This window comes from Scatophagus argus, chromosome 11 (assembly GCF_020382885.2).
Source record: "Scatophagus argus isolate fScaArg1 chromosome 11, fScaArg1.pri, whole genome shotgun sequence".
NCBI lineage: Eukaryota > Metazoa > Chordata > Actinopteri > Scatophagidae > Scatophagus > Scatophagus argus.
Window position 1 is genome coordinate 14,042,045 of NC_058503.1, and position 21,305 is coordinate 14,063,349.

General features: G+C 40.5%; 1 protein-coding gene across 1 annotated transcript; it reads left to right on the forward strand.

The window, feature by feature from the left end:
• The first annotated feature begins 1,507 nt into the window (after positions 1 to 1,507).
• marchf4 (membrane associated ring-CH-type finger 4) lies at positions 1,508 to 13,368 on the forward strand. The gene is made up of 5 exons (XM_046405071.1): positions 1,508 to 2,284; positions 2,697 to 3,436; positions 10,165 to 10,320; positions 11,177 to 11,369; positions 12,653 to 13,368. Exons 2-5 carry the CDS (start codon positions 3,011 to 3,013, stop codon positions 13,072 to 13,074), a joined length of 1,197 nt encoding a protein of 398 aa, XP_046261027.1. The 5' UTR covers positions 1,508 to 2,284; positions 2,697 to 3,010; the 3' UTR covers positions 13,075 to 13,368.
• The last annotated feature ends 7,937 nt before the right edge of the window (positions 13,369 to 21,305 follow it).

Below are 21,305 nucleotides of genomic sequence, written 5' to 3' on the forward strand. Positions count from 1 at the left end.
GATCCACAGCTAGCGGCGATTATGTTACAAAAATAGATTTAACCCTCTCTGACAGCTACTCAAGTGAAATTAATTTTTTGTAATTACCATTTTGTAGACTGCTATTTCATACCTCCACCCCACTAAACAGGTTAGCTACTCCACTAGTAAGGTAATATTTATCTATATTTAGTTAGTAGTTACACTATTTTGGAAATGACAAATTTGCGTACTAACTAAACATAATGATCAACAAATACAATAGGATACACTCATTAATCTAACTGTTTAATAGCTAATCTTGTATCAACATTAAAAATGCTACTTGCAGATTGATGCAGTCACATAATACATATGACATATAAGTATGATAATAATAATAATACAATATTTCTGTATAAAACCTGGATACAGTAAGTACATTTTGCTAATAATATTTATGCATTTTGTCTTAAACAGGATTATGGATCTCTGTCTTTTACCAGTAACAGAATATTCTTGCACCACGGTGCTAATTTTACTGTGATCTGAATACTTAATAATTCCAGTCTTTGTCTCATGTTTTTTTCTGTTAGATAAGCCTAGAATAATTAAAATGATATCCTGCCTTGGTCAGGCTTATTTTCAATAGCTATTTAATCATGTACCGGGCTGCTTTGCACCTCACATGCATTGTAAAAGCAATCACTGGCAATTATCTTCTAGAACAGAAAACCAGCTGGGATCAGAGCTGCAAGTTTAATGTGTCGAGTCGCTGTTGGTAATCCATTAAATGTTCACCCCATGGCCACTAGCCTGACTGCAAGCTGAAATAAACTCTGAAAAAAACAACAACAATAACAAAAAAATAATCAGTTTCTGAGTCATTTCAGTCACAGGTGTGTTCATTTCAATTATTCAATCAAGACACACAGCTGCCCTGATTAGCCAGTTATTTGCTCCCCCCTCAAGTCTCTTTTCTGGCCAGTTTTCACTGAATTGTTCTTTTGATTTTTTTTTGCCCTTATTACTTATCATACATCTCAAAAGTGAGCATCATTCAATAGCTGTGAAAGCTCATTTACTGGTTCTGGATCTGGTTATATATCATATGTTGTTTATTAAACTGCACAACAATGTATAAAGTAGTTAATTAAATGAATTAGCTTGACCTCAACTTCCTACAATATTAAGATGCTTATTACACTTTAATGCATTAGTGATATAGTATATAATGTAATAAAAATGTTACAGCCTATAATGATCTCAGTTAAACATTTTCTGGTTTTATATCATGATAGTAACCTGAATATGTTTTTTTGAACTCTGGACTCTCTCGCTGACAAAAACATTCAGTATAACATATCAGTTGGATGAAGCCAGTTTGGACTTTGGGAAACAGACCAGTTAATCGGTTAATCAGGAAACTGATCAAAGATTCAGATGAGTGAGTAAGGAAAATAATAGTTGCAACCCTGCAACTTTTAAGCTATTTAAGGCAAGAGTTTCATTAGTTCTTTGATCAGTGTTTCAATCTTGTTTTTTTGTATTCAGGAAAATGTGGTGAATTAATTGCATTTGGTGGCTGCTTCATTTGAGTCTTTCCTGCTGTTTTTCCTGTCACTCTTTCGGCCATGATTATTTTTACGTTTTAAGCCACTGTCAACCTAATTGATATTTGTGCTGAGCAAAATGACACTATTTAGCCAAGCTGTTATGAATAATTTGTGTTTGAATCGTGTTGCCCGATAATTGAATTGTTTAATTATTGATAATTAAGCGGGTGGAACTTAATTTAATGCTCTGTGTTTGCACGATGCAGGGCAGTAGCTAAATCTCCTTTGGAGAAGAAGAAAAAAAAAAGTGGGGAGGGAGGGAGATAAACAATGCCACATTAGCTTCATGTCTCCCTCCGTAATGATGGATGTGTTGCCTTAAATAAGCAATTAACCATTTGCTGTGCCTTTGTCTCTATCCACATTTGTAGTAATGAGTTGGCTGCTTGCATCACCGTGCGGTGGTGACGTGTGGCGTCTGGGAGCTGTCCCAGGAATCATGGTGCTGAAGCTGCAGCACCAGTTCAGCAGCCAATGATCACAGGAGAATCCGGGGATACGGATGCTTTCATTGAGCGCAGGACAGTCCGACAGTCGTGTTGGATCCTGACGGAGGGATTTAAACCCATCGGCTTCTTCCTCGGACATGGAAATTTGATAATTGGGGATGTGAGCTTCGCACAGAGTTGTCAGCGACCTGCAGTCTGGTTGGAGATCTATGAAAAAAAAAAAATCCCGTGAGTCGTATAGAAATCGGGGTAGCTCGCCAGGTAAGACAGATTTCGCTTCCCTAACATGACACGCCATCGATTGACTTGCTTTGCTTTTGAGAGACTTGCAAGACGTCGACAGTAATCTGAGCTCTGCTGATTTAAAATGTCTTTTTTTGGGGGGGGGGGGGGGGGAGGAGGGTGTTGTTGGAATATTTGAATTTTGAGATTGAGCGCTGACATTTTGTTTTGTAATCTACATCAGTCCATTGTACCAAAGGCAGATTTGATTCTTGGTTCTCTGCACTCGTCGTGAATCTGGAGGGAGAAGCCTGTCGAGATAGTTTATGTTATACAGAGCAGGCAGACTATTAGGGCCATGAAATGACAGTGGACACTGAGTGAACGACCCATAGCCTTATTACTTGAATGCATATCCCTATCAATCTAACATTTGACTTTCCTCTTTTAGCTGTTCCATTTTTTGAACTTAATGGCTTCAGACACTTGTTTGCATCGATGGGATTTATTTGCCTTTTGGATTTACATTCCCGTGGGAAGACAGTAAAAGACTTTAATTTAGAATATACGGATATCAAAACAGAAAACTAAAAACGCTGCTTTAAAGCCACGGCAAACGCTCGGCAAACGCACCGTCTGCCCTCACTATCCCATCTTACGACATATAGAGAAGTGTTTGCTCATGACGGGGACTCCTACGGTACATGCTGTTTGCTTCCAGCACCGTTACATGGTGCTGTGAGTTTCTGACCAGGAGACAGTCTGATGCTGCGCAGCCAGGGCATGCTGAAGAGCCGCTGTTGCGTCCTGCTCGGTGACCTGAGGGTGCTCCTTCTCGGGCCACCGGCACCGCCGACACCGCTGCCTCCGCTGACCCCCATGAGCGGCCAAACTACGGAAAGCCATGAGACAGGCGTGACCGTCCCCGACAACAACAACACGTTAACGCGGAGCCACCAGCACGCAGGGGACCGGGTCGCCCCACCTGCAGCAGGAGCCACCGGGCCACCGGGCGGGGAGCGAGCGGGCTGGGTTGATGCTGCAGAGCTGTCGGCGGCCCTGCGCGGCTGCAGCAGCTCCTCTGATGACTGCTCTAAGGGCAAACTGGAGGAGAGGTTCTCCCTCACCAGCTACACAGAAAGTGGCTTCAGGACGCCCGTGTGCAGGATCTGCTTCCAGGGACCAGAACACGTAAGTCAAGGAAAAACATTCCCATAAATGTTAAATTAGGGGTTCATTAATTGATCACTTCTTTTTTGGGGGCTTCTAATATTTGTGAAATCGGTGGAGTTTATATTCAATTGGAATATTTGCTCTCCAAGGAGCACAGGTTAACTGCAGGTGTCTTATTAGGGCACCCATGCAGTTGGAGAACTCTCTGAGCAGGGATCCCACTGCATCCTGTGCTCCTCCTTTGTGTGGCTTGAAGAGACAGCTATAGCTAGCTGTGGGAGGATAATGAAAGACCTTGTCCCCATGGTTGACAAGTGTGGAGGATACACAGAGATGCAGTAACAACTCATTATAGCCAAACACTGTGAATTCATCTCGAGGCATTACATGCATGAAAAAATCAAATAATACCTCTCACTCTGCTTCTCACGCACCACCTGGAAACAGCAAATAAAAAATATAATAATAAAGCGCACAGAACAGAAGGGAAGAGCCTTCAAGTTAATCACACAGAGTGCCTCCGTCTTTGGGGCCATATTGATGATAATGTCACACTACATCAATCAGGAGAGGAAAAATGTGAAAGAAGATAGCTGAGGTGCCACAGTAAATAATATTAAATTATATCGCAGAAGCTGGCACTTAGCAATTTGAGGACACATTAGTTACACTGTTTGACGAAGCCTTTGAGACCACGTTGACAAATATGTCACACCTCACCAATTAGTAATGGAGGTAGGAAGGCTGTAAAAAAAAAAACAAATGTGAAGCAAGTTAAGTGAGGTGTAGAACATACCTTTTTGTCTGGCGGTATGCACTCGTGATTTCTTTTCCTCTCCAACAGCAGATTTACTGTATCATTTCATGGTCGCTGCTCTGTGTATGGCCTGTAATCTCTCTGTGTTTCGTCAACTGATTGCTTCTACAGTAATTCTGTGCATCATTCCACCTCTGAGCAGAGACTTAGTAATTATTACTGACATGGGGTCTGGTTATAAGATTGGCAGACAAGGCCTCCTCCTTGTTTTTTTTTTTTTTTTTTTTCAAAAACTCCACAGATAGTCAGCATAGTCTGCGGTGCATACAAAGTACTGCCTTCAAAGTTTGCAGTATTTCCCATGGCCTCCTCCAACTCATCTCATCAATGCTTCCTTGAGACATTGCGGCTAGTCAATAGCACTTGATTTCATGCCGTCTTATCATTATGCAAGTTCTTATCTATCGCCGGCCTGCCTTTTCCCTGTCATCTCTGCTGTTGGTTTGGGTGAAGTCCAGATATGGATCTGTTGAGGTGTGAATGTGAACAAGGAGAATGAGGCTCCATTTGAAAGGAGAGATGAGTGCACTGTATGTGTGTCACTGTGTGATACCGGCAGTGGGGACATTAGTTATCCTCTGTTCTCCCCGAGCCTCCAGGATGTCACATAGACCAAGGCAGCCAGTATCTGATCTGACACTCCACCTCCAAAACACTTCCATCCCCAAGGCTGAGATGCTCAAGACAGAGTAAAGAAGGGAGTAAGAGGCATTGCTTTCCTCAAGCATCCCACTGGAAAGGGGCCTTGAGTGTCTGTCAGAGGAAACCATTGAAAAATGTTTGTACTCTGATTTAATATGACACCAAACAATGTAATAAGTCTACGTAATCGAATTCATGTCAGTGTTTTTTGGTGCCATTTTCTTTGAGGTTCCCCTAGTGATTCACAGCCAAAGTCCTGTTCATTTCTTTAGGATAAATTTGCGTCTTTCTCCGCGAATCTTGTCTTACAATGAGGGCTGTGATAACTCCTCTTCTCTATACTGACCGTGAAGCTATCACTTCAGAGGTCTGCGAGCCAGATCAAGTGTTTGTCTTCCAGAGTCTTTTAGTGCTATTTTTTCTTAATTCCTTCTTTGTGTTATTACCCCGTCCCAACAGCTAGACAAGGAAACACTAATGAGGACACACAAATACAGAATTTCATGTAACTTTAGATAATACCCACTTGATCGCAGAGCACAAAGACTGTGGGTTTTATCCACCATCACATCAGATTCACCCAACGAAGAGATCTCTTCAGGGAACGTACTTGTATAGATGTGAGGAATGATTACTTATTCAATGCATATATAGACTTGAGAGTTTTATATTAAGCCAGACTACCTTTGCTGGAGTTGAACTGCCCCCCAAACCAACACACACACATAATGTACAGTATAACAAACAGCTGAGTCAGTGTCAGATGAAATGAAAAAAGTAACTTGAGACATATTTTAATCCATTATTGGTTCTATTTAACTAAAGGTCAGGCAGGAGGCTTACGTGGGGGCTCTGGTTTGCTTGCAGAGAGTATTTGCTTTATTCAGGTTTTTTTCTTTCCAACCTGATACTGACCTAGTCTCTCGAAGAATAAGCAGTTTCTCTAAAGAAATCTTCTCTTCAGATCATAGAGCGAGAGTTTGAGGAAATAGTCATGCAATGCTTAAACCTATTTTTTTTTTTTTTAAAAAAAAAAAAGTAGGCTGAAAAAATAATCCACATAGAAAAGTGATATATGTGGAATATTTCCACGTGTGTGGGCTTCTTTCCTGACGTGTCATGCACTGTTACATGCGCCCTTTGGCGCAGATGCTTCTGCTGTCCTGTCGTCACTTCAGCTGCATGTTGAGAATATGTGAGTCCCTGCTGCTCAGAAAAATAATGTCATCATTCCCTCCTAAATCATAACCCAGATAATGCACTTGCACTGTGTGTTTGTCTGAGGCACAATGAGAAGCCTCGAGGGGTCAAGTTAGCATCATTCTTTCTATATGGCCCCACAGTGCAGAGGCACTATGCTCTCTGTATGCCATCATAGCGAGGCTCTTCTGCCATTTGTTGGAAATGGAATATGAACAAGTTACGTAAGTAACTTTTTTTGGCCTAGATGAAGTCTATAGACAGCAGCTGTGAATTCATAAACTTAAATTATAAACCCCAGTTGCTCTTTTATTCAATTACGTTTAAAGGGCCATTAACTGTCACTTTAGGCTTAATGGTTCCCATAAAATAAGCAATGACTGGAACGTCCCCCAGCATATGCTTTATGAGTAGTCATAACAGATAAATAAATCTGAAATTATATGACCTTCAGTTTAATTTTTTCAGTGATTGTACTGTCCCTCTGACTTGTTGAATACGGTTATAATGTGTATGTGTTTCCCAGATGACTGCGGTATTGCAAATTCTCATTAAAGAAAAGCATGTGGCCTGAATGTCTCTAGCTATTGTAAAAATCACATTCATCCGGTTTCTGTGGGAACTACTTTATTCTACAACACATTTTCCCTTCGCATAGAGTTAATGGAGTTCACTCGCATTGATTCCAGACAAAAAATGCGACTAGCCTCTAATTTAGTTTTATGTCATTATATACATTTGGAGTGGATCCAATTCTATAAGGAAAAAAATTAGGTGTGCTGAGGTGGTTTTAAGCATAATGCAGTACAGAATAATGGAAAAACAGGGCCAAAACTTTCAGACTTATCATCTATTTGATGCATTGTTCAATTGTGTGTGTTTTTTTTTCCAATTATCATTGCTGTTTGATCAACAAAAGGACATTTAGTTATCACTTTCTGTATGCGTGGGCTGTAATGCCACATTTGTTATCGGTCTCTCTTGCTCTCTCTTCAGCCTCAGTTGTACTGGAGTGATCTAGGTTTCAGCTCTTGGCTGCAATCAGGCCAGTCACAGTCAGTGGTCTGAGTCCCACTGGACACGGCAGAAGTGTTCTGGTGCTCCTGCCAATACACTCCCACCCTGGCCATCTGTGGATGGGCCTTTTCTCCTCTAACTCCCTGCGCTTCTCTCCCTTCTCCTAGACCAGGGTGCTGCTCCGTCTGTCAGAGATGTCGGCACAATGATGGTGTGGAGAAATAATTTGGACACTCACTGCATTTTTTTGCATTTCTTCCTACAGTCTCTATATGCCATGTTCATGATAGGGCGGGACAGGGAATATTTACCATGGAATTAAAACGCCACAGTTTAGAAAATGAATGCTTCAGCTTGGAGAGGTGGAGAGCTTTCTTGCAGCAGAAGGTGTTTGCTAATTTATTTTTTCATTCACTTCAGGCTTTTTGTGGAGTCCCATTAAGATTAAAACATGGCTACACACGAAGGTCCTGCTTAGAATTTTATGGGCTCGCGTTTCCTTAACTGCAGGTCAGGACCTGACAAGGGTGGCAGGCCAACATCTTTTGGGTCATCATCTATATCCAATATGACAACACTAGTAATATATTTTAATGAGCTTGAGGCCCAGGGTAAGACATTATAAATTTCTCATTTGTTCCTCAGGCTGAGTACAGCTTAAGAGTAATGGCTGGTTTAAGAATATGGCTGAGCACATATTTCTGTTAAGTGAAAAGCCTGTGATGCCAAATTTGGTGACTATTATATTCATGTTTTATATTGCTTCTCAGTCTTCTCTAGGCTGAAAAATGCTTTAATTTTTATTTAAACCTGTCAAACCCCACTGGACAAGCTGAAAACACATCTTGGTCAAGTTAAAAATAGGAGCTATGTGCTCCTTTTCAGAAATGCGTTTCAAAGGTTCACACATTTGCTCACTGGACGCCTCACTATTGAACAGCTAGAGGCTCATATCAAACTTCACATTTTAAAGTAAAATCATCGAAAAGGATGTTTTTCAATAACCGAACACCTTCCTGGTCCTAAACAAGTATTTTGATGTTTTCCAGTCGGGATTTATACCACACCACTGCACTGCTGTGCTCTGCTCTTGTTAAGGTTTTGAGTGACGTTTGCCTTGAACTCACTGGAAAAGATTCAGCCTTTGTGTTATTAGATCTTTGTGCTGCATTCAGCATGAGTGACCACAACAGATTATTCGACAGACTGGAAAACTAGGTGGGACTTTCTGGCATGGTGCTAAACTGGTTTAAATCCTGTTCAAAGGACATGGTCGACTGGTACATCTGAGTGCAAAAAAAATGACGTGGACCACATCTCACTCACTCAGATTATTAAAAATATCAAAAATGTTGTGCCATAATTATGCAGATGACACACAGATTTATTTAACTATACCACCAGGTGACTGTGGTCCTGTAAAAACACAAATTGGACAAATCAGTGATTGGAAGCACCAAAAATTTCTTCAGTTAAACAGAAATAAAACTGAAGTTATTGTTTAAGGGGCACAAAGAAGAAGATTTAAGTAGACAATTAACAATCAATACATTAAGTGAAAAAGTCAGCGATCAACCTCAGTCACTACTTTACAGACCCCAAACCAAACCGGAACAGTTAGTGTAATCACAGATTCAGACTTCAACATTTTAACAAGAATTAGAGGAATTTCAGTGATATTTTGAAAAACTATGTTCGTGTGTCTCATCAGTCATCTTCAGTAGACCTGACTGCTGTATCACAGTCTTTACAGGTCCCTATAAAAAAAGCTGGCTCAAAAGAATGCTTCCAGAGTCCTCATTAAGACCAGGAGAGGTGGATCAGTCCAGCTCTCAGATCTTTATACTGGATTCTGGTTGTCAAATAGCACTGAATGGTTGAGGATCTGCTGCTACGACCATTCAGACCTCTGAGGTTGTCAGAGACAGGTCTGTCCACTGTCCCCAGATTCAAAACTGGAGAAGCAGCGTTCAGTTTTTATGCTCCACACCTGAAGCCTCGAGATCAGCTGCAACCCTTGGTTCTGTTGAATCAGGTTTTAACACTTAATCATCATCACTCCATTTTATTAAGTTAAACTTGGGGCTTTTTATTCACATCTTGCATGTCACTGAAGCTGCACTGCAGTTTGTATTTTCATGTTCTATTCTATTTTAGCTTATTTGTATTTTCTGTTTTATTTCACTCTTTTAAATCCTGTTTTAATGTGTCTTTTTGTATTGGCCTGTGTTCCATCTTCTTTCTGTTTTCACAATGTCTTTTATGTGGCATGCAAAGCACTTTGTTGTTTATGGGTGCTACGATAACTAGTACAATTAAACTTACCTTGAATAAAGATCAAGAAGGAGAAGAGAAGGAAGGCACGGAGAGCAGACAGAAGAGTAAAGGGGAAAATTAAACATTTCTTCCATATTTTTATTTGGTCTGAAGTAAGCATATTTACACCTATAAAAGAATATTTATGTATATATGACAGCTACATTCCCTTCAAGAGCTGCAGTACCAGTTTATCCAAAATGCAGTGTTATTCTTTGTTTGGGTCTTTGACGGATGCTTCATTGACTAATCCTCTACTTTTCAACGGTACTAGTAATCGAGCATTTTGCCTGTCATCTAGGTGTGAGGCAAAGCTTTCATTTCACACTCAAACCAGTGTTTTGCTGTGTGTGTGTGTGTGTGTGTGTGCATGCTTGCCTGACTGTGCTTGCAAAGCTCTCGGAAAGAAAGTCAATAAGCCACCATAAAGATCTGCAAAGAAATACAAATGTTTGTATAGTGGATCCTGCAGTATATTGCATGAAATAAAAGGGTGTCTGCAGGGGGTAAATAAATGAAAAAAACACAGGACTGTCGACTGGTCCGCGACTGCTATAGAGAAATTTCTTCTGAATCACAAATCACTTCTTAGCCTTCAGTCCAGTAATAAGGACATTTTTAGCTTCCTCTGCATGGTTCTCGTGAAAAATGCACCCAATCAGTATACATCAGTGAAGGGCTTTGTTTTAATTTACTTACATCACATTGCTGCACAGTTAGTGAGGTACTGACCCACTCTGCCTCCTTCCCACAGGGGGAGCTCTTGAGCCCGTGTCGGTGCAGCGGGTCAGTACGCTGCACCCACCAGCCCTGCCTCATCAAATGGATCAGCGAGAGAGGTTCTTGGGCCTGTGAGCTCTGCTACTACAAATATCAGGTCATTGCCATCAGCACCAAGAATCCACTGCAGGTGAGCTGCAAGTGTAAAGGGAAGCACTTTAGAAGGTTAAAATTTATTGCTGTATTATCTTTAACAAGTTGGAGATTATGACCATGTTTTTGTAGAATCTTGGAAAGAGGCCGAATTAACACCCTGATGAAAAACCCCAAAGCACCGAGTATCAAAATGTCTATTTTTCCCACATCATTCAGAGAATTGTTGGATTTTATGGGCATAGTGGTAGATAGCCCCAGGCCCTCCTCCTCTGGGACTCATTTGGATGCATATTAGATTTTCATAGCGAAATTATTTGGGACAAAACACATGAAGCACTATTTTCAGCAGTCACTCTTGTCTCACTGCAGCTCTAGTTATGCTCTGTTCATAAACCAAGAAACTCAACTGAAAATGAAACTTTTTGAATTAAACAAGGCGTTTATTCCCCCCCTCTGATCTCTAGAACAGAAAGATTGCAGCAGCAACAGTCCTCTCTGGTGATGATATGATTGGGTCGTTAGTGAGTGGACAGATTTTTTGAGGTCTTTCTAGGTTTTCAGTTGTAGCATTTTTTTGTGAACAACTTTTTTATTTCTAAATGCTTGAGAAAATGACAGATACAGACATGTACACACAATATACCTGTGTCAATATACCTGATTAATACTGATTATCAGACTAATTAACTTATGAATGTTTTAATTCACACTTCTCAGTTGGCATTTGCACCCACTGATTGTATCTTTCTGTTGTTGGTACTTCTCTTTATGTGTTTGGTCCTCTCGCTCATGTCACACAAACTGTTCTCTAAGTATTCAGTAAAGTTAAGAAAGAGGTGAAGATGAAATACGAGCAGCTAAGCTGTACTGTGGTCTGTGTCTCTGTGCAGTGGCAGGCCATCTCTCTAACAGTGATAGAGAAGGTGCAGATAGCAGCAGCCATCTTGGGCTCCCTGTTCCTGATGGCCAGTATCTCCTGGCTGGTGTGGTCATCTTTCAGCCCGTCAGCCCGCTGGCAGCGACAAGATCTGCTTTTCCAGATCTGCTATGGCATGTACGGCTTCATGGATGTCGTCTGCATCGGTGAGTGGCCACATTTCACATTGCTTTGTTACTCTTTTTTTTTATTATTATTTTGCTTCTTATAGTTCCTCTTGGAATAAGTCTGTGCATTTCAAGACTCATGAGCTACATAATGCATTCAAGAGGGAAAGCAAATATAACATCAAGATGTTAGGGAGAGTCAATATTTATTCTTTTCGGATGTGCACAAATGATTGGGAATGCCTGAGCAGTTTAAACTACTGACAGTCAATACAAATGCAAATCTATATCAAATAGACAACTACTTCATATCACTGTTGAGTGTGTCTGTGTGTTGTGTGGGTTTTCAATTTGTGTTCCACACATGATTTTTTTAGCACTTAGATATTTTTGTAATACTCACTAGATAACAGTTATTGCATTGAAAATGATGCTCAATGCTTACTCGAACTTATGGAACTTATAGAACTTTCAAGATATTTATTTTTTGCAGCAACTGAAGTTTTCATAGCAAATATTAAAATGTGTTCCACTCTGTCCTAAAGCTGCAGCACCAAATTCAGACAAACTTTGAAGATATAGCATGCAGTGATATGACACCAGAGGAAATGCACTGAAGCGTTTTCAGCCCTCTTCTGGATTTGTGTGGGTGTACAAACTGAAACTTGAAGCATCCGCTTTAAGCCTGCTGTCCTCTCTCTGGAGCCTAGGGGCCCGCCTATGTCGGATGATTGTGTGATGGCATCTCACATTAAGAAAACTCTTAACTGCCACTGCAGCAGACAGCAGGATGAGTGGAAGAGGAGATTGATTGTCTCCGGTTTGGTGGCGAGGATTGAGTGTGGAGTCATTAACTCTGCACTTTACATAGATTAACTTGTCACCTGACAGACATTAAAGACCTGACTTTCACTTATCCACAAAGTTAGAATTAAAGAAACAGCGATGAGGAGCAGAGAGAGGATTTTATGAGGTTTGGGAATTATTAAATGTACATATTTGTCAGACCTCCATCAGTTTGAGTTCGTATGTCAGTTCTTACCTTGGGGGACAATACTTTACTATAACTTGCTGTTGTGAGTATTGCAGTGTCATAAGTTGTGTCATGTCTGTAATCTTTCTTAGAAATTAAGATCTTACCTCAGGGTTATGGTGCGATACTTCGTAGATGAGTTGTTTTGTCCTGCTACTCCCTTAGCTAATACTTTCCGCAGGCTTGAACACAGTGAATCTACCACTGCAGAGACATATATCACTTTGCGGTGTCATTAAGACTGCTGCCAGACAGTGACATTGTCTAATTGATGCTCTGATCTTCACAGCACTAATCGTCCACGAGGGACCGTCTGTGTTTCGTATCTTCCACCGCTGGCAGGCCGTGAACCAGCAGTGGAAGGTCCTGAACTACGATAAGTCTATGGACAGCGATGACCTGAAGAACACCACTGTGGACAGGACTCTGTCTCAGCCCAGCCCGGGCTATCAGACTGGAATAGGAGTGTCCACCTCCACCTCCTCCCTGATGGTGGTAGCCTCCACGGCGGCGGGCTCCACTTCTACAGCCATGGTGACGGCCGCAGGAGGACTGGGAGCACACGTGGACACCAGCAGCGGCAACACAGTGCCCGACCAACACTGTCCCTACAACATCCTCCACCTCCTCAGCCACCTGAGGCAGCCAGAGGCCCGCAGCCAACCCAGCAATAGCACACGAGAGCTGGTCATGAGAGTCACTACAGTCTGAGGAGTCAGTTGAGGCCTTATCTCACATGGAAGTGAAAGATTTATGAACCAGCTGACAGCTGAAATAAAAAGTCCAATCTTAAACTGCACTGGATTAATACCAAGTTGTTGTTTGTTTCAAAATGCATCTCTGATGTCCTTACATGGATTGAATAAAAGTCAAAGTTGTTTGATTTGCAGAACTGGTTGGAAGGTAGTTTTTCTTCTGGATATTGTGGGTAAAAAGATGAATATACTGTATAAGCTCACTCCTGACCTTTTGAAACAATGTACAGTGAAGAGAATCAAAGCTCAGTGGCCCCATTGGTCTTGACTGAATGCTTTGAACCACATCTCAGGTGACACCTCAGCCAGCTCTGGTTGATGAATGAAAGCTGTGAGATGCTGTTGAAAACTCGTCGATCACAAGAGGATTTTTGAGCTCAGATTGTCTTCACGATAAATTCACTTTTATGACACTGATCTGAAAATAATGCTTGAAAGAGATTAAAATAATAAATTATAATATATATTTACATTTTTACAACTCAAAAAAACTTTTGAATTTTTAAAACAGCATCTGGATCAAAACACTGATAATTGGTGAGATAAGGGATACATTCACGACTTTCTTCATTTAAGTAGGTGCAGTAGTCAAAAGGGGTGTACTGCACCTTTTCTTGATTATCCAGATGCATACATAGTGGTGATCTAAAACTTGGAAAACATTAATGTAACTGATGATTTCTGGCATTTTTCAAAGAATTAAATCAGTACTTTTCACCCACTAATCATTTCTGTGTGAAAATGTGCAAAAAGTACAAAGCATTTGCCCGCATAATCAATTTGAAGTTACATATAATGGGACACGCCAGGTTGGACACCTGCTATATGCCAGTGAGTAGGCGCAGAGACAGGTATAAAGTAGGAATTCCAGCTGTAAGGTGGGAAAATGTATGAACCCCACAGACTTGTGTTGACTTTATCTGATTGGAGAGAAGGTTGCAGTGAGTGTGCTGTGGACTGGACATGTAAATGTTAATTGGTAAGATATGGAGCAGAAAACAGGCAGCCCAAAATAATTTATACCTTATTTTCACTGTTTTACCACCAAAGCAATGCAAGCTTGGTGCACCGTTTGAAAGTGAGGGCTGTTTTTTCTTTCACTCTGTCTTTACTGAGCTTTTTTTTCTTGCCTCTTTCAAAACATCATCATGTGATTTTGTCGATTATGTGAAGAGTTTTGAGAATCCATTTGCTCTTTTTGGAACACCTCAAAATGGGGCCTTTTTTTCCTAACAAGACATCTGAACAGTGGAAAGAAAACTACACTGAGGACAGTCATCAGCTAGTTTGCCTAACTGCTTCTGCCAGGATCTGCGCATATGAAAACATGTTTCTGCTCCAAAGCAGTCGTGTCACTTGCAGTCCATTAGGAGCATAGTCATGTTTGTATTTGGCTCACAAAGCCAGTGAGCTCTGCGTCTCTCGACTCTCAGATTCAGATATGCTCTTTGAAATGTCTTCATGCCTCTTGTTTCACGTCCACACAAGATAAAGTTTGTCCCAGAGCACAGATCTCTGAATCATGTTGTCGAAAAGGCAGAAACACCTTTAAAAACATGCTTGTAGATGTGGCGGAGATGATGTTACATATTTTTTCTACACAACATCAGAAGATTGACACTGTGAAGCTGTGAAGATGCTCTGCATTATTTTACAGTTTCTCATTGGGATGCAGTCTCCTAAAAAAATATTTTGATGCTAATATTATCCATTACAAGCAAAAAAAAAAAAAAGAAAAGAAAAAAAAGCCAAAGCTGATCATAGTGTGAAACATTTTTCAAGAGCTTTGCCTCAGATGCCTTTGAGCCTTTTCCAACATGCATTACATTAAAACACATCATTAGCTTAAAAATACATCCCATATGAATGATATGCATTCATTTAAGTGATCCTGCAGCTTAATGTCATGCGGTTTATTTTTATTCCTGTAGGTTTCGGCAGTGCAGCAGTACGCTGTAATCTTGTCTTGTCAAATATCACATCGTTTTGACTTACAACTTGAACAATAACTTCATCAGTTTCAATGCTGTGCCGAAGGATACTGAAGTAAACTCCATGAAGTAAATGCAGCTGTCATAAAGTATAACCATGATTGCATTTCTTGCTTCAGCCTTTACTATTCTAATTAATTGACCCATTTCCAGGTGGATGAGCTGTCTTGCAACTCTGCTGTTCCTCATCACAATCAGATGCCAGGAGTACAGTATCTGCAGAGAATCAGGTAGCGCTGTGATTTTCTGCTGAATTATTTAAGTCATGAAGTGCTGATATCAATGGGTGGGAGAGCTGCTCTATAGAACCAACTTGCAAAGAGCTGGGAGGTTACAGAGAGTTCAGGAATCTGCTTGTCTCAGTTCCCTTCACACCTTGTCTCTTTGAATTCTCAGGCGCACACACCCAGCTTTGATAAAAGCTCACAAAACAACCGAATGCAACGGAATTTATTACCTGAGCAGTGTCTTTCAGGATTAATAAGGAGCTCGTCTTTGGTGGATTAAATATTTAACTGTGCTCTGGGGCACATGTTGAGATCATATCTATTTCATGCTTAGGAAAAGACACACTGCATGTTGAAATTAGATGTCTTTGGTGCGAAGAGTATGAAGTCGCACTCCCTTTTGATGCTGTATTTTCAATTTAAAGTTATCTCTGTTCCTAACGCCATCTTTTTAAACAACACATCAACCACTGCAAAGCACAATTTCCATTAACAGTTTTCAGGTTTCATGTAATGCTGGATAAGACATCAGTGCTTAGTTTGGTCAAAGTTGAAACCAAAGCACAGTGGTGGTTTATGAACATTTTAGCCTGAAGGAATCACAGTAAAAATGAAGTCTTTCATGAAACTCATCAAACAGATTTTCGACCAAATTCTGAAGCTTTTAATATTTCTGCTAAAGCAAATAACTGAGGCCTGAATGTGTGAAATTCATGCAAACTGGTGATTTCAAAAGGGCTACATGTTTCGTGTTCAACGTAACAAAACCACTGTACGCATTGCTTTCATCTGCAGAAAATTGACCCAGAAATGATTGTTGCATGTTATATGGAACACTGAACTTTTGAAACTGGGTAACTCGCATACAGCTAATGTGTTTTTCAAGCAGGTCGTCTGAAGTCTGAATCACGCTGGCAGACAGCATTCATTCCCTGCTACTTCTCCAACCTTTGAAAATGAAAAGGAGCATTTTGAAGAGCTGAGATGAAGGGGAGCTAAAAGCATCAACGTCAGTGACAATGCTGGGAGAAATTGCAGCAGAGGCAGCCTTGGTCATATGCTTCCTATTTTCTGAATGCAGAGACATACAGTATGTCCGTCCATTTTCCACATCCACTTCTAGCTGCTCAGGGTCACAGACAGAATTCTTTGGGCGAATCACCACAGGATAAACAAACAATTCAGATGTTCCGGTTCAACTGAACTGTTTGTTTCTGGACTGTGGGAGGAAAGAAATACACACACAGGAAGAAAATCAAAACAGGAAGTCCAGTGCAGAGACTCACACCCATAACCCTCCCTGTGTGAGATGACAAGGCTGAGCCACCACGCCACACCCTTCAGGGACTCAGGGACTCTGTAAGCAGCCATTATTTCTAATCGGTACTTTATCTGTGCTCTTCCATCATGTAGAAATAAACTTTTACAAGCGCAGAAGTAAATGAAAAGATGAAAGGTATATGAATAGGTCTCTGAATCATGTTTTTGTGGCTTATGTTCTGCTCCTGGTGGCTCATCAATGTACTGCTTTGGAGGATTTGCATGCAGTGGCCACTCTGTGTACCACCAGCTCAATGTTCGCGCTAAAGTTGCAAAATACGAGGCGTTTGCAACGATTTAGAGGTCAGCTCCAAGAATGCACTTTTGGTATTTCTGTATGTACAGTTGCAAAGGTGAAACCTGTCAACCCACTGGTTGAGGGGTGATGACAGTGGAGCTTATGGACCACCCTGCTCATTGTTTTTGCTTGTCTCTGATCTGTTGCATAGGCATCAGCAGTGCTGTAGTTTTGTTCTTTGTTGTAGTTTTTGTTCTTTTTCCACAGCACAACTTTTTCCTTCTACTTCATGTCACGGAAAGATTTTGCATCTATTTCCTCGAGGTCTTTGTTCAGGGCTGCACTCAGGATTGTACAACACTGATAGAAATCTAAAAGAAAGTCTCAAACATTTTCAACTCCTAAGGTTTGCCAATACTTTACTCGTTCTGCTCTGTTCCACTTCATGTAAATGTTTTTCCCCGACATTAAATGACTGTTCAAAGCTAACTACAAAGCTGAAGCTGCTAATACTTAAATTTAAAGCCATTAGATGAACAGTTTGAACATTCTTTACTTTGGCACCATGCAGTTGTAGTTTCAAAAAACAAAAAACAAAAAAGAACCCAAGCAAACTTTTGCCATCTGAATAGTTTGAAAAAGAAATTTAATGTAGGATTTCTACTTGTTATATATATTCTAAAACTTTATTTCTATCACTATCTGTAGTGATGGTGTCTATCCTTTCACTTAAGTAATAAATCCAAAGGAAAATATGCACATTCACACAAAAATAATCCCTCTCACTCATCACTTAGGTGTGTGTGGAGGTCTGTTTGCCCTCTGGTGGTATTTTGTTATTTTGTTTTTATTTTGCTGTGTTTGGGATGTTTTTGATTGTCAGGGCGAAAGATTAGTTTATTGTTTATAGTTGAGTCTCATTCATAGGCCGTCAAACACAGATGCTTTGGGCTGGTGGTTTGCCATCCTAAAGCATCTGCCTGTGAATGAGACTCAACAGTCAGCTGTGTTTCCTCCTGCACCTTTGAATGGCGTGAACAGCGAGCAACAAAAATCCTCATTAAATTCTATTAATTCGAATCAAAACATGATCTGCCAGTTTATCTACGATCAGTTACCGCATATATAAAGAGTTAAGAGCGTCATCACTGCAGTAATGTGTACCTAGTTTGGTCAGTATACAGTAATTCCTCCCTCCTCTCTTCTCTGTGCACAGCTGCTCTACCTGTGAATGCTCATCTGGATGCTGCAGGCGTTTAAAAAAGAGTGTTGCCCAGGAGAAACAATCTCAGATAGTCTGCCTCTCTCTTAATCGCTCACTTGCTCACTCAGCATCTCTTCAGAAATGCACACCCACCCTCCATACGCGTTCACACAAACACACAGACGCTCAGGTGCTCTGCAAACAGCAGCAGCACTCTGTGAGCAGGTCAATAGCAGTATCACTGCATTTCTCTAATTGAACCCCTGACGAGAGACTTCCTGAGCTCTTTGCCTTGGAGCACTGATGAGCAGATAGCCCTGTACACTAATGCATTCCTGCTGGTTGCCACACAGTGTCAGAAAACAAGCGTATGACCTGATTAAAACACATCTCACAAACTAGGACACAGGCCTCTGAATGTCCAGTCCCAAAAATGTAGTTTTCCCAGTTTTCCTCCTGTTGAACATTTTGTTTTCCACTGTGAATGACCGTTACAGTATATGAACAATTTTACTGAGCAGCAAAATGCCTCATCAGCAATACCATATAACACATCTTCCAAATTAGTTTCTAGTGAATTATCCTGCTTGCAGAAAAGGCCTGTTTTTCATACCTTCTTTATGTTTTTGTCTTTGTTTTGTTTTTGACTGAGCAGACTTCTGAATTCACTTGCGGATCAGGGGATCATATCTTAGCAGTGATGGAGATCTGGTAAGAATGGATGAGCAGCTGCATGATGTGCATGGTGAAAGAACTAGATAAATATCAAATGGTTTATGTGGTGGTCACGTCTTTCATCTATTCTATACTATCTTCACGTGGCCTTATTTCTGAGCGTGCAGCTATTTTTCTAAAATCAGGGCACAACATTAAAACCGCTGGCAGGTGAAGTGAATAACATATATCAACACAATGTAATGTTGTGCGGGAAAACCTTGGGCTCTGGCAATCATTTGGACATTGCTGACCAAATATATCCTCGTCAGGGCAACAGCTCTTCCTGTCAGCAGCTGCAGCCCCTCCAAGTGGGATGGTGGGGCCTCACCTGGAGACCTGGAGGCCCCACCCTCAATGCACAGAGCCCATATGATCCAACATTTCTTAATTTGGTGCATTCATGTGTTGGTGGAAAAGTCCAGTTGCTCAACATGATGACCTTTAAACAGTGAGTCCTGAAAATCAAATATAATATGACATTAAATGATTTACACATAAACAGTGGTTTCCTTTACAAAGACAGGCATTAGCTATGTGCATTGTAATTATTTTTTAAATAAATGAATGGATGATTACAACAACATGCTCTGTCTCTTAAGATTAATCAGAGCACTAAATTTATTACAGTATGAGCACAAAGCTGCTGTATTCTAATGGTGAGAGTCCTTCGTCAGCTATGTGAAAACTTACAGTGACATTTTCTTCGAAAACAAATCTGTACTTTCTTTTAAATATAATAAAGTTAAATGATGCATGAAGTTTCAATCATAAGGACCAGCGAATGACCTCACCACAGCAAACGCAGAGAGGACACATCTCTGCTCTTGATTTATTTAAAAATGAAAAAAAAAAAAAAAATCAAGGACATAAAAAGACAGGCAGGTCATCTGTAATAATTTATCTACAGCATCCGAGAGGAAAATGTCCTTCAAGAGACAATGAAAAATTGATTTTATGCGTCTTGGCAGTGAGGACTGAGCGTATGCTGCTGTGTCTCTAATTCCATCAGATTCAAAAGTACCCGTGTGTGTGATTTTCCAGCAAAAATTCAGATTTAGTAACAGTGAGGCAGAATTGAATTGAATTGAATTTAACTTGTTAGTTAACAATCTACAGGTACAGTAAGCGTAGTAAAGGCACTGTAACAGAACACTGAGTGAGCCTCTTCTGAGTACCAGCTGATCCTTCACTATTTCTTCATTATTGCACTGATCCACAGGTGGCAGTGTTGCGCCAAGAAATGCATGTTTGCACTAGTAAATGAAGTGAAGAAGTAGTCGAGCACCAAAAACGTGAATGTAGTGGTTTTCAAACTTTTCAGGAAAGGCAGCTTTGCAAAACGTTTTATAAGCAAAGTAATGCATTCGGCATGTTTGTTTGACACAGTGTCTGCTGATGAATAACACTGACACTAAACAGGAACTCACCAGACAACTCAAGGGGACGCTAATAACGAAATATCCAACTTTAGGTAAAAGTCTTGCTTTCAAACTCTTTGTAGGTAAATAAGTATTAGCAGTAATATGCAGTATTATAAAATAATAAAGACTACTGAAAATATGAACATGAAAACTGTTTATTATGCAGTAAAATGGCTCTTTTGAGTACTATTATTTGAATGTTAATTCAGGAGTACCTCTAAACTACACAGGTTTGTTAGTGTCAGTAGTACATTTGTTCAAATCACCTATTGTATTTGTACGTGAAATTTGAGGTACAGATTTGCCTGCTTCTGCTTCTACTTAAATTTCAAATGGAAATACTGTGCTTTTTTAATTCCACTACAATTATTTGATAATTTCAGTTACCAGGTACTTTGAAAACAGAATTTTGCATACAAAGCATACATAAGATATTATATTTTTATCATAAATTAAAGCGCCCAATATGTATTCAAGTAGCTTGTTGCTAATTTTGGAGCATTTTTGCTTTAAAAAAAACACTAACTCAATACACCAGTCATCAAAATAAGAGCTGACAAATTTGTTATTGTAACTGATTAATTCAATAAACGACTGTAATTTTTATTTATTTATTTTTTTATTTGTTATTTTTTAATATTTGCAGGCAGCAGTCACATTCCAGCTTGACATCTCTTATGCTGTATAGCCCTGAAACATAAACAGACTGCGAGTGTGTGCAGCTCTGTCCATGTAGGGATGTGGAGCCGTGGAGCTGAAGTGTTGGTGGAGTTTTTCAGTCTGTGACTCACACGCTCTTTCTGTCAAACCCAGCAGATAAATAGATTATTGCCGCGTGTTCTGTTTATTTTATTTCCAAAAATTACATCTTCGTTTTGGAGACTCTCACTCTGTCTCTCTTTCTCTGTCTCTCCTGAGCTCCAGCTGCTGAGTCTTAGCAACAGCTGGAGCTCTACAGTACACATCAACCCCCCCCCCCCCCCCCCCCCCCATGAAATGCCTTTGCGCGTGCGTAAGTGTGTGTGTGCGCGCGCCCGCCCCCGACACGCTCGCGCATCACCGGGGATAA

Coding starts and splice junctions, on each gene's coding strand:
- marchf4 (XM_046405071.1), top strand. CDS start 3,011: ATGCTGCGCAGCCAGGGCATGCTGAAGAGCCGCTGTTGCGTCCTGCTC. Junction 3,437..10,164: donor GCTTCCAGGGACCAGAACAC/GTAAGTCAAGGA, acceptor TCCTTCCCACAG/GGGGAGCTCTTGAGCCCGTG. Junction 11,370..12,652: donor CATGGATGTCGTCTGCATCG/GTGAGTGGCCAC, acceptor TGATCTTCACAG/CACTAATCGTCCACGAGGGA.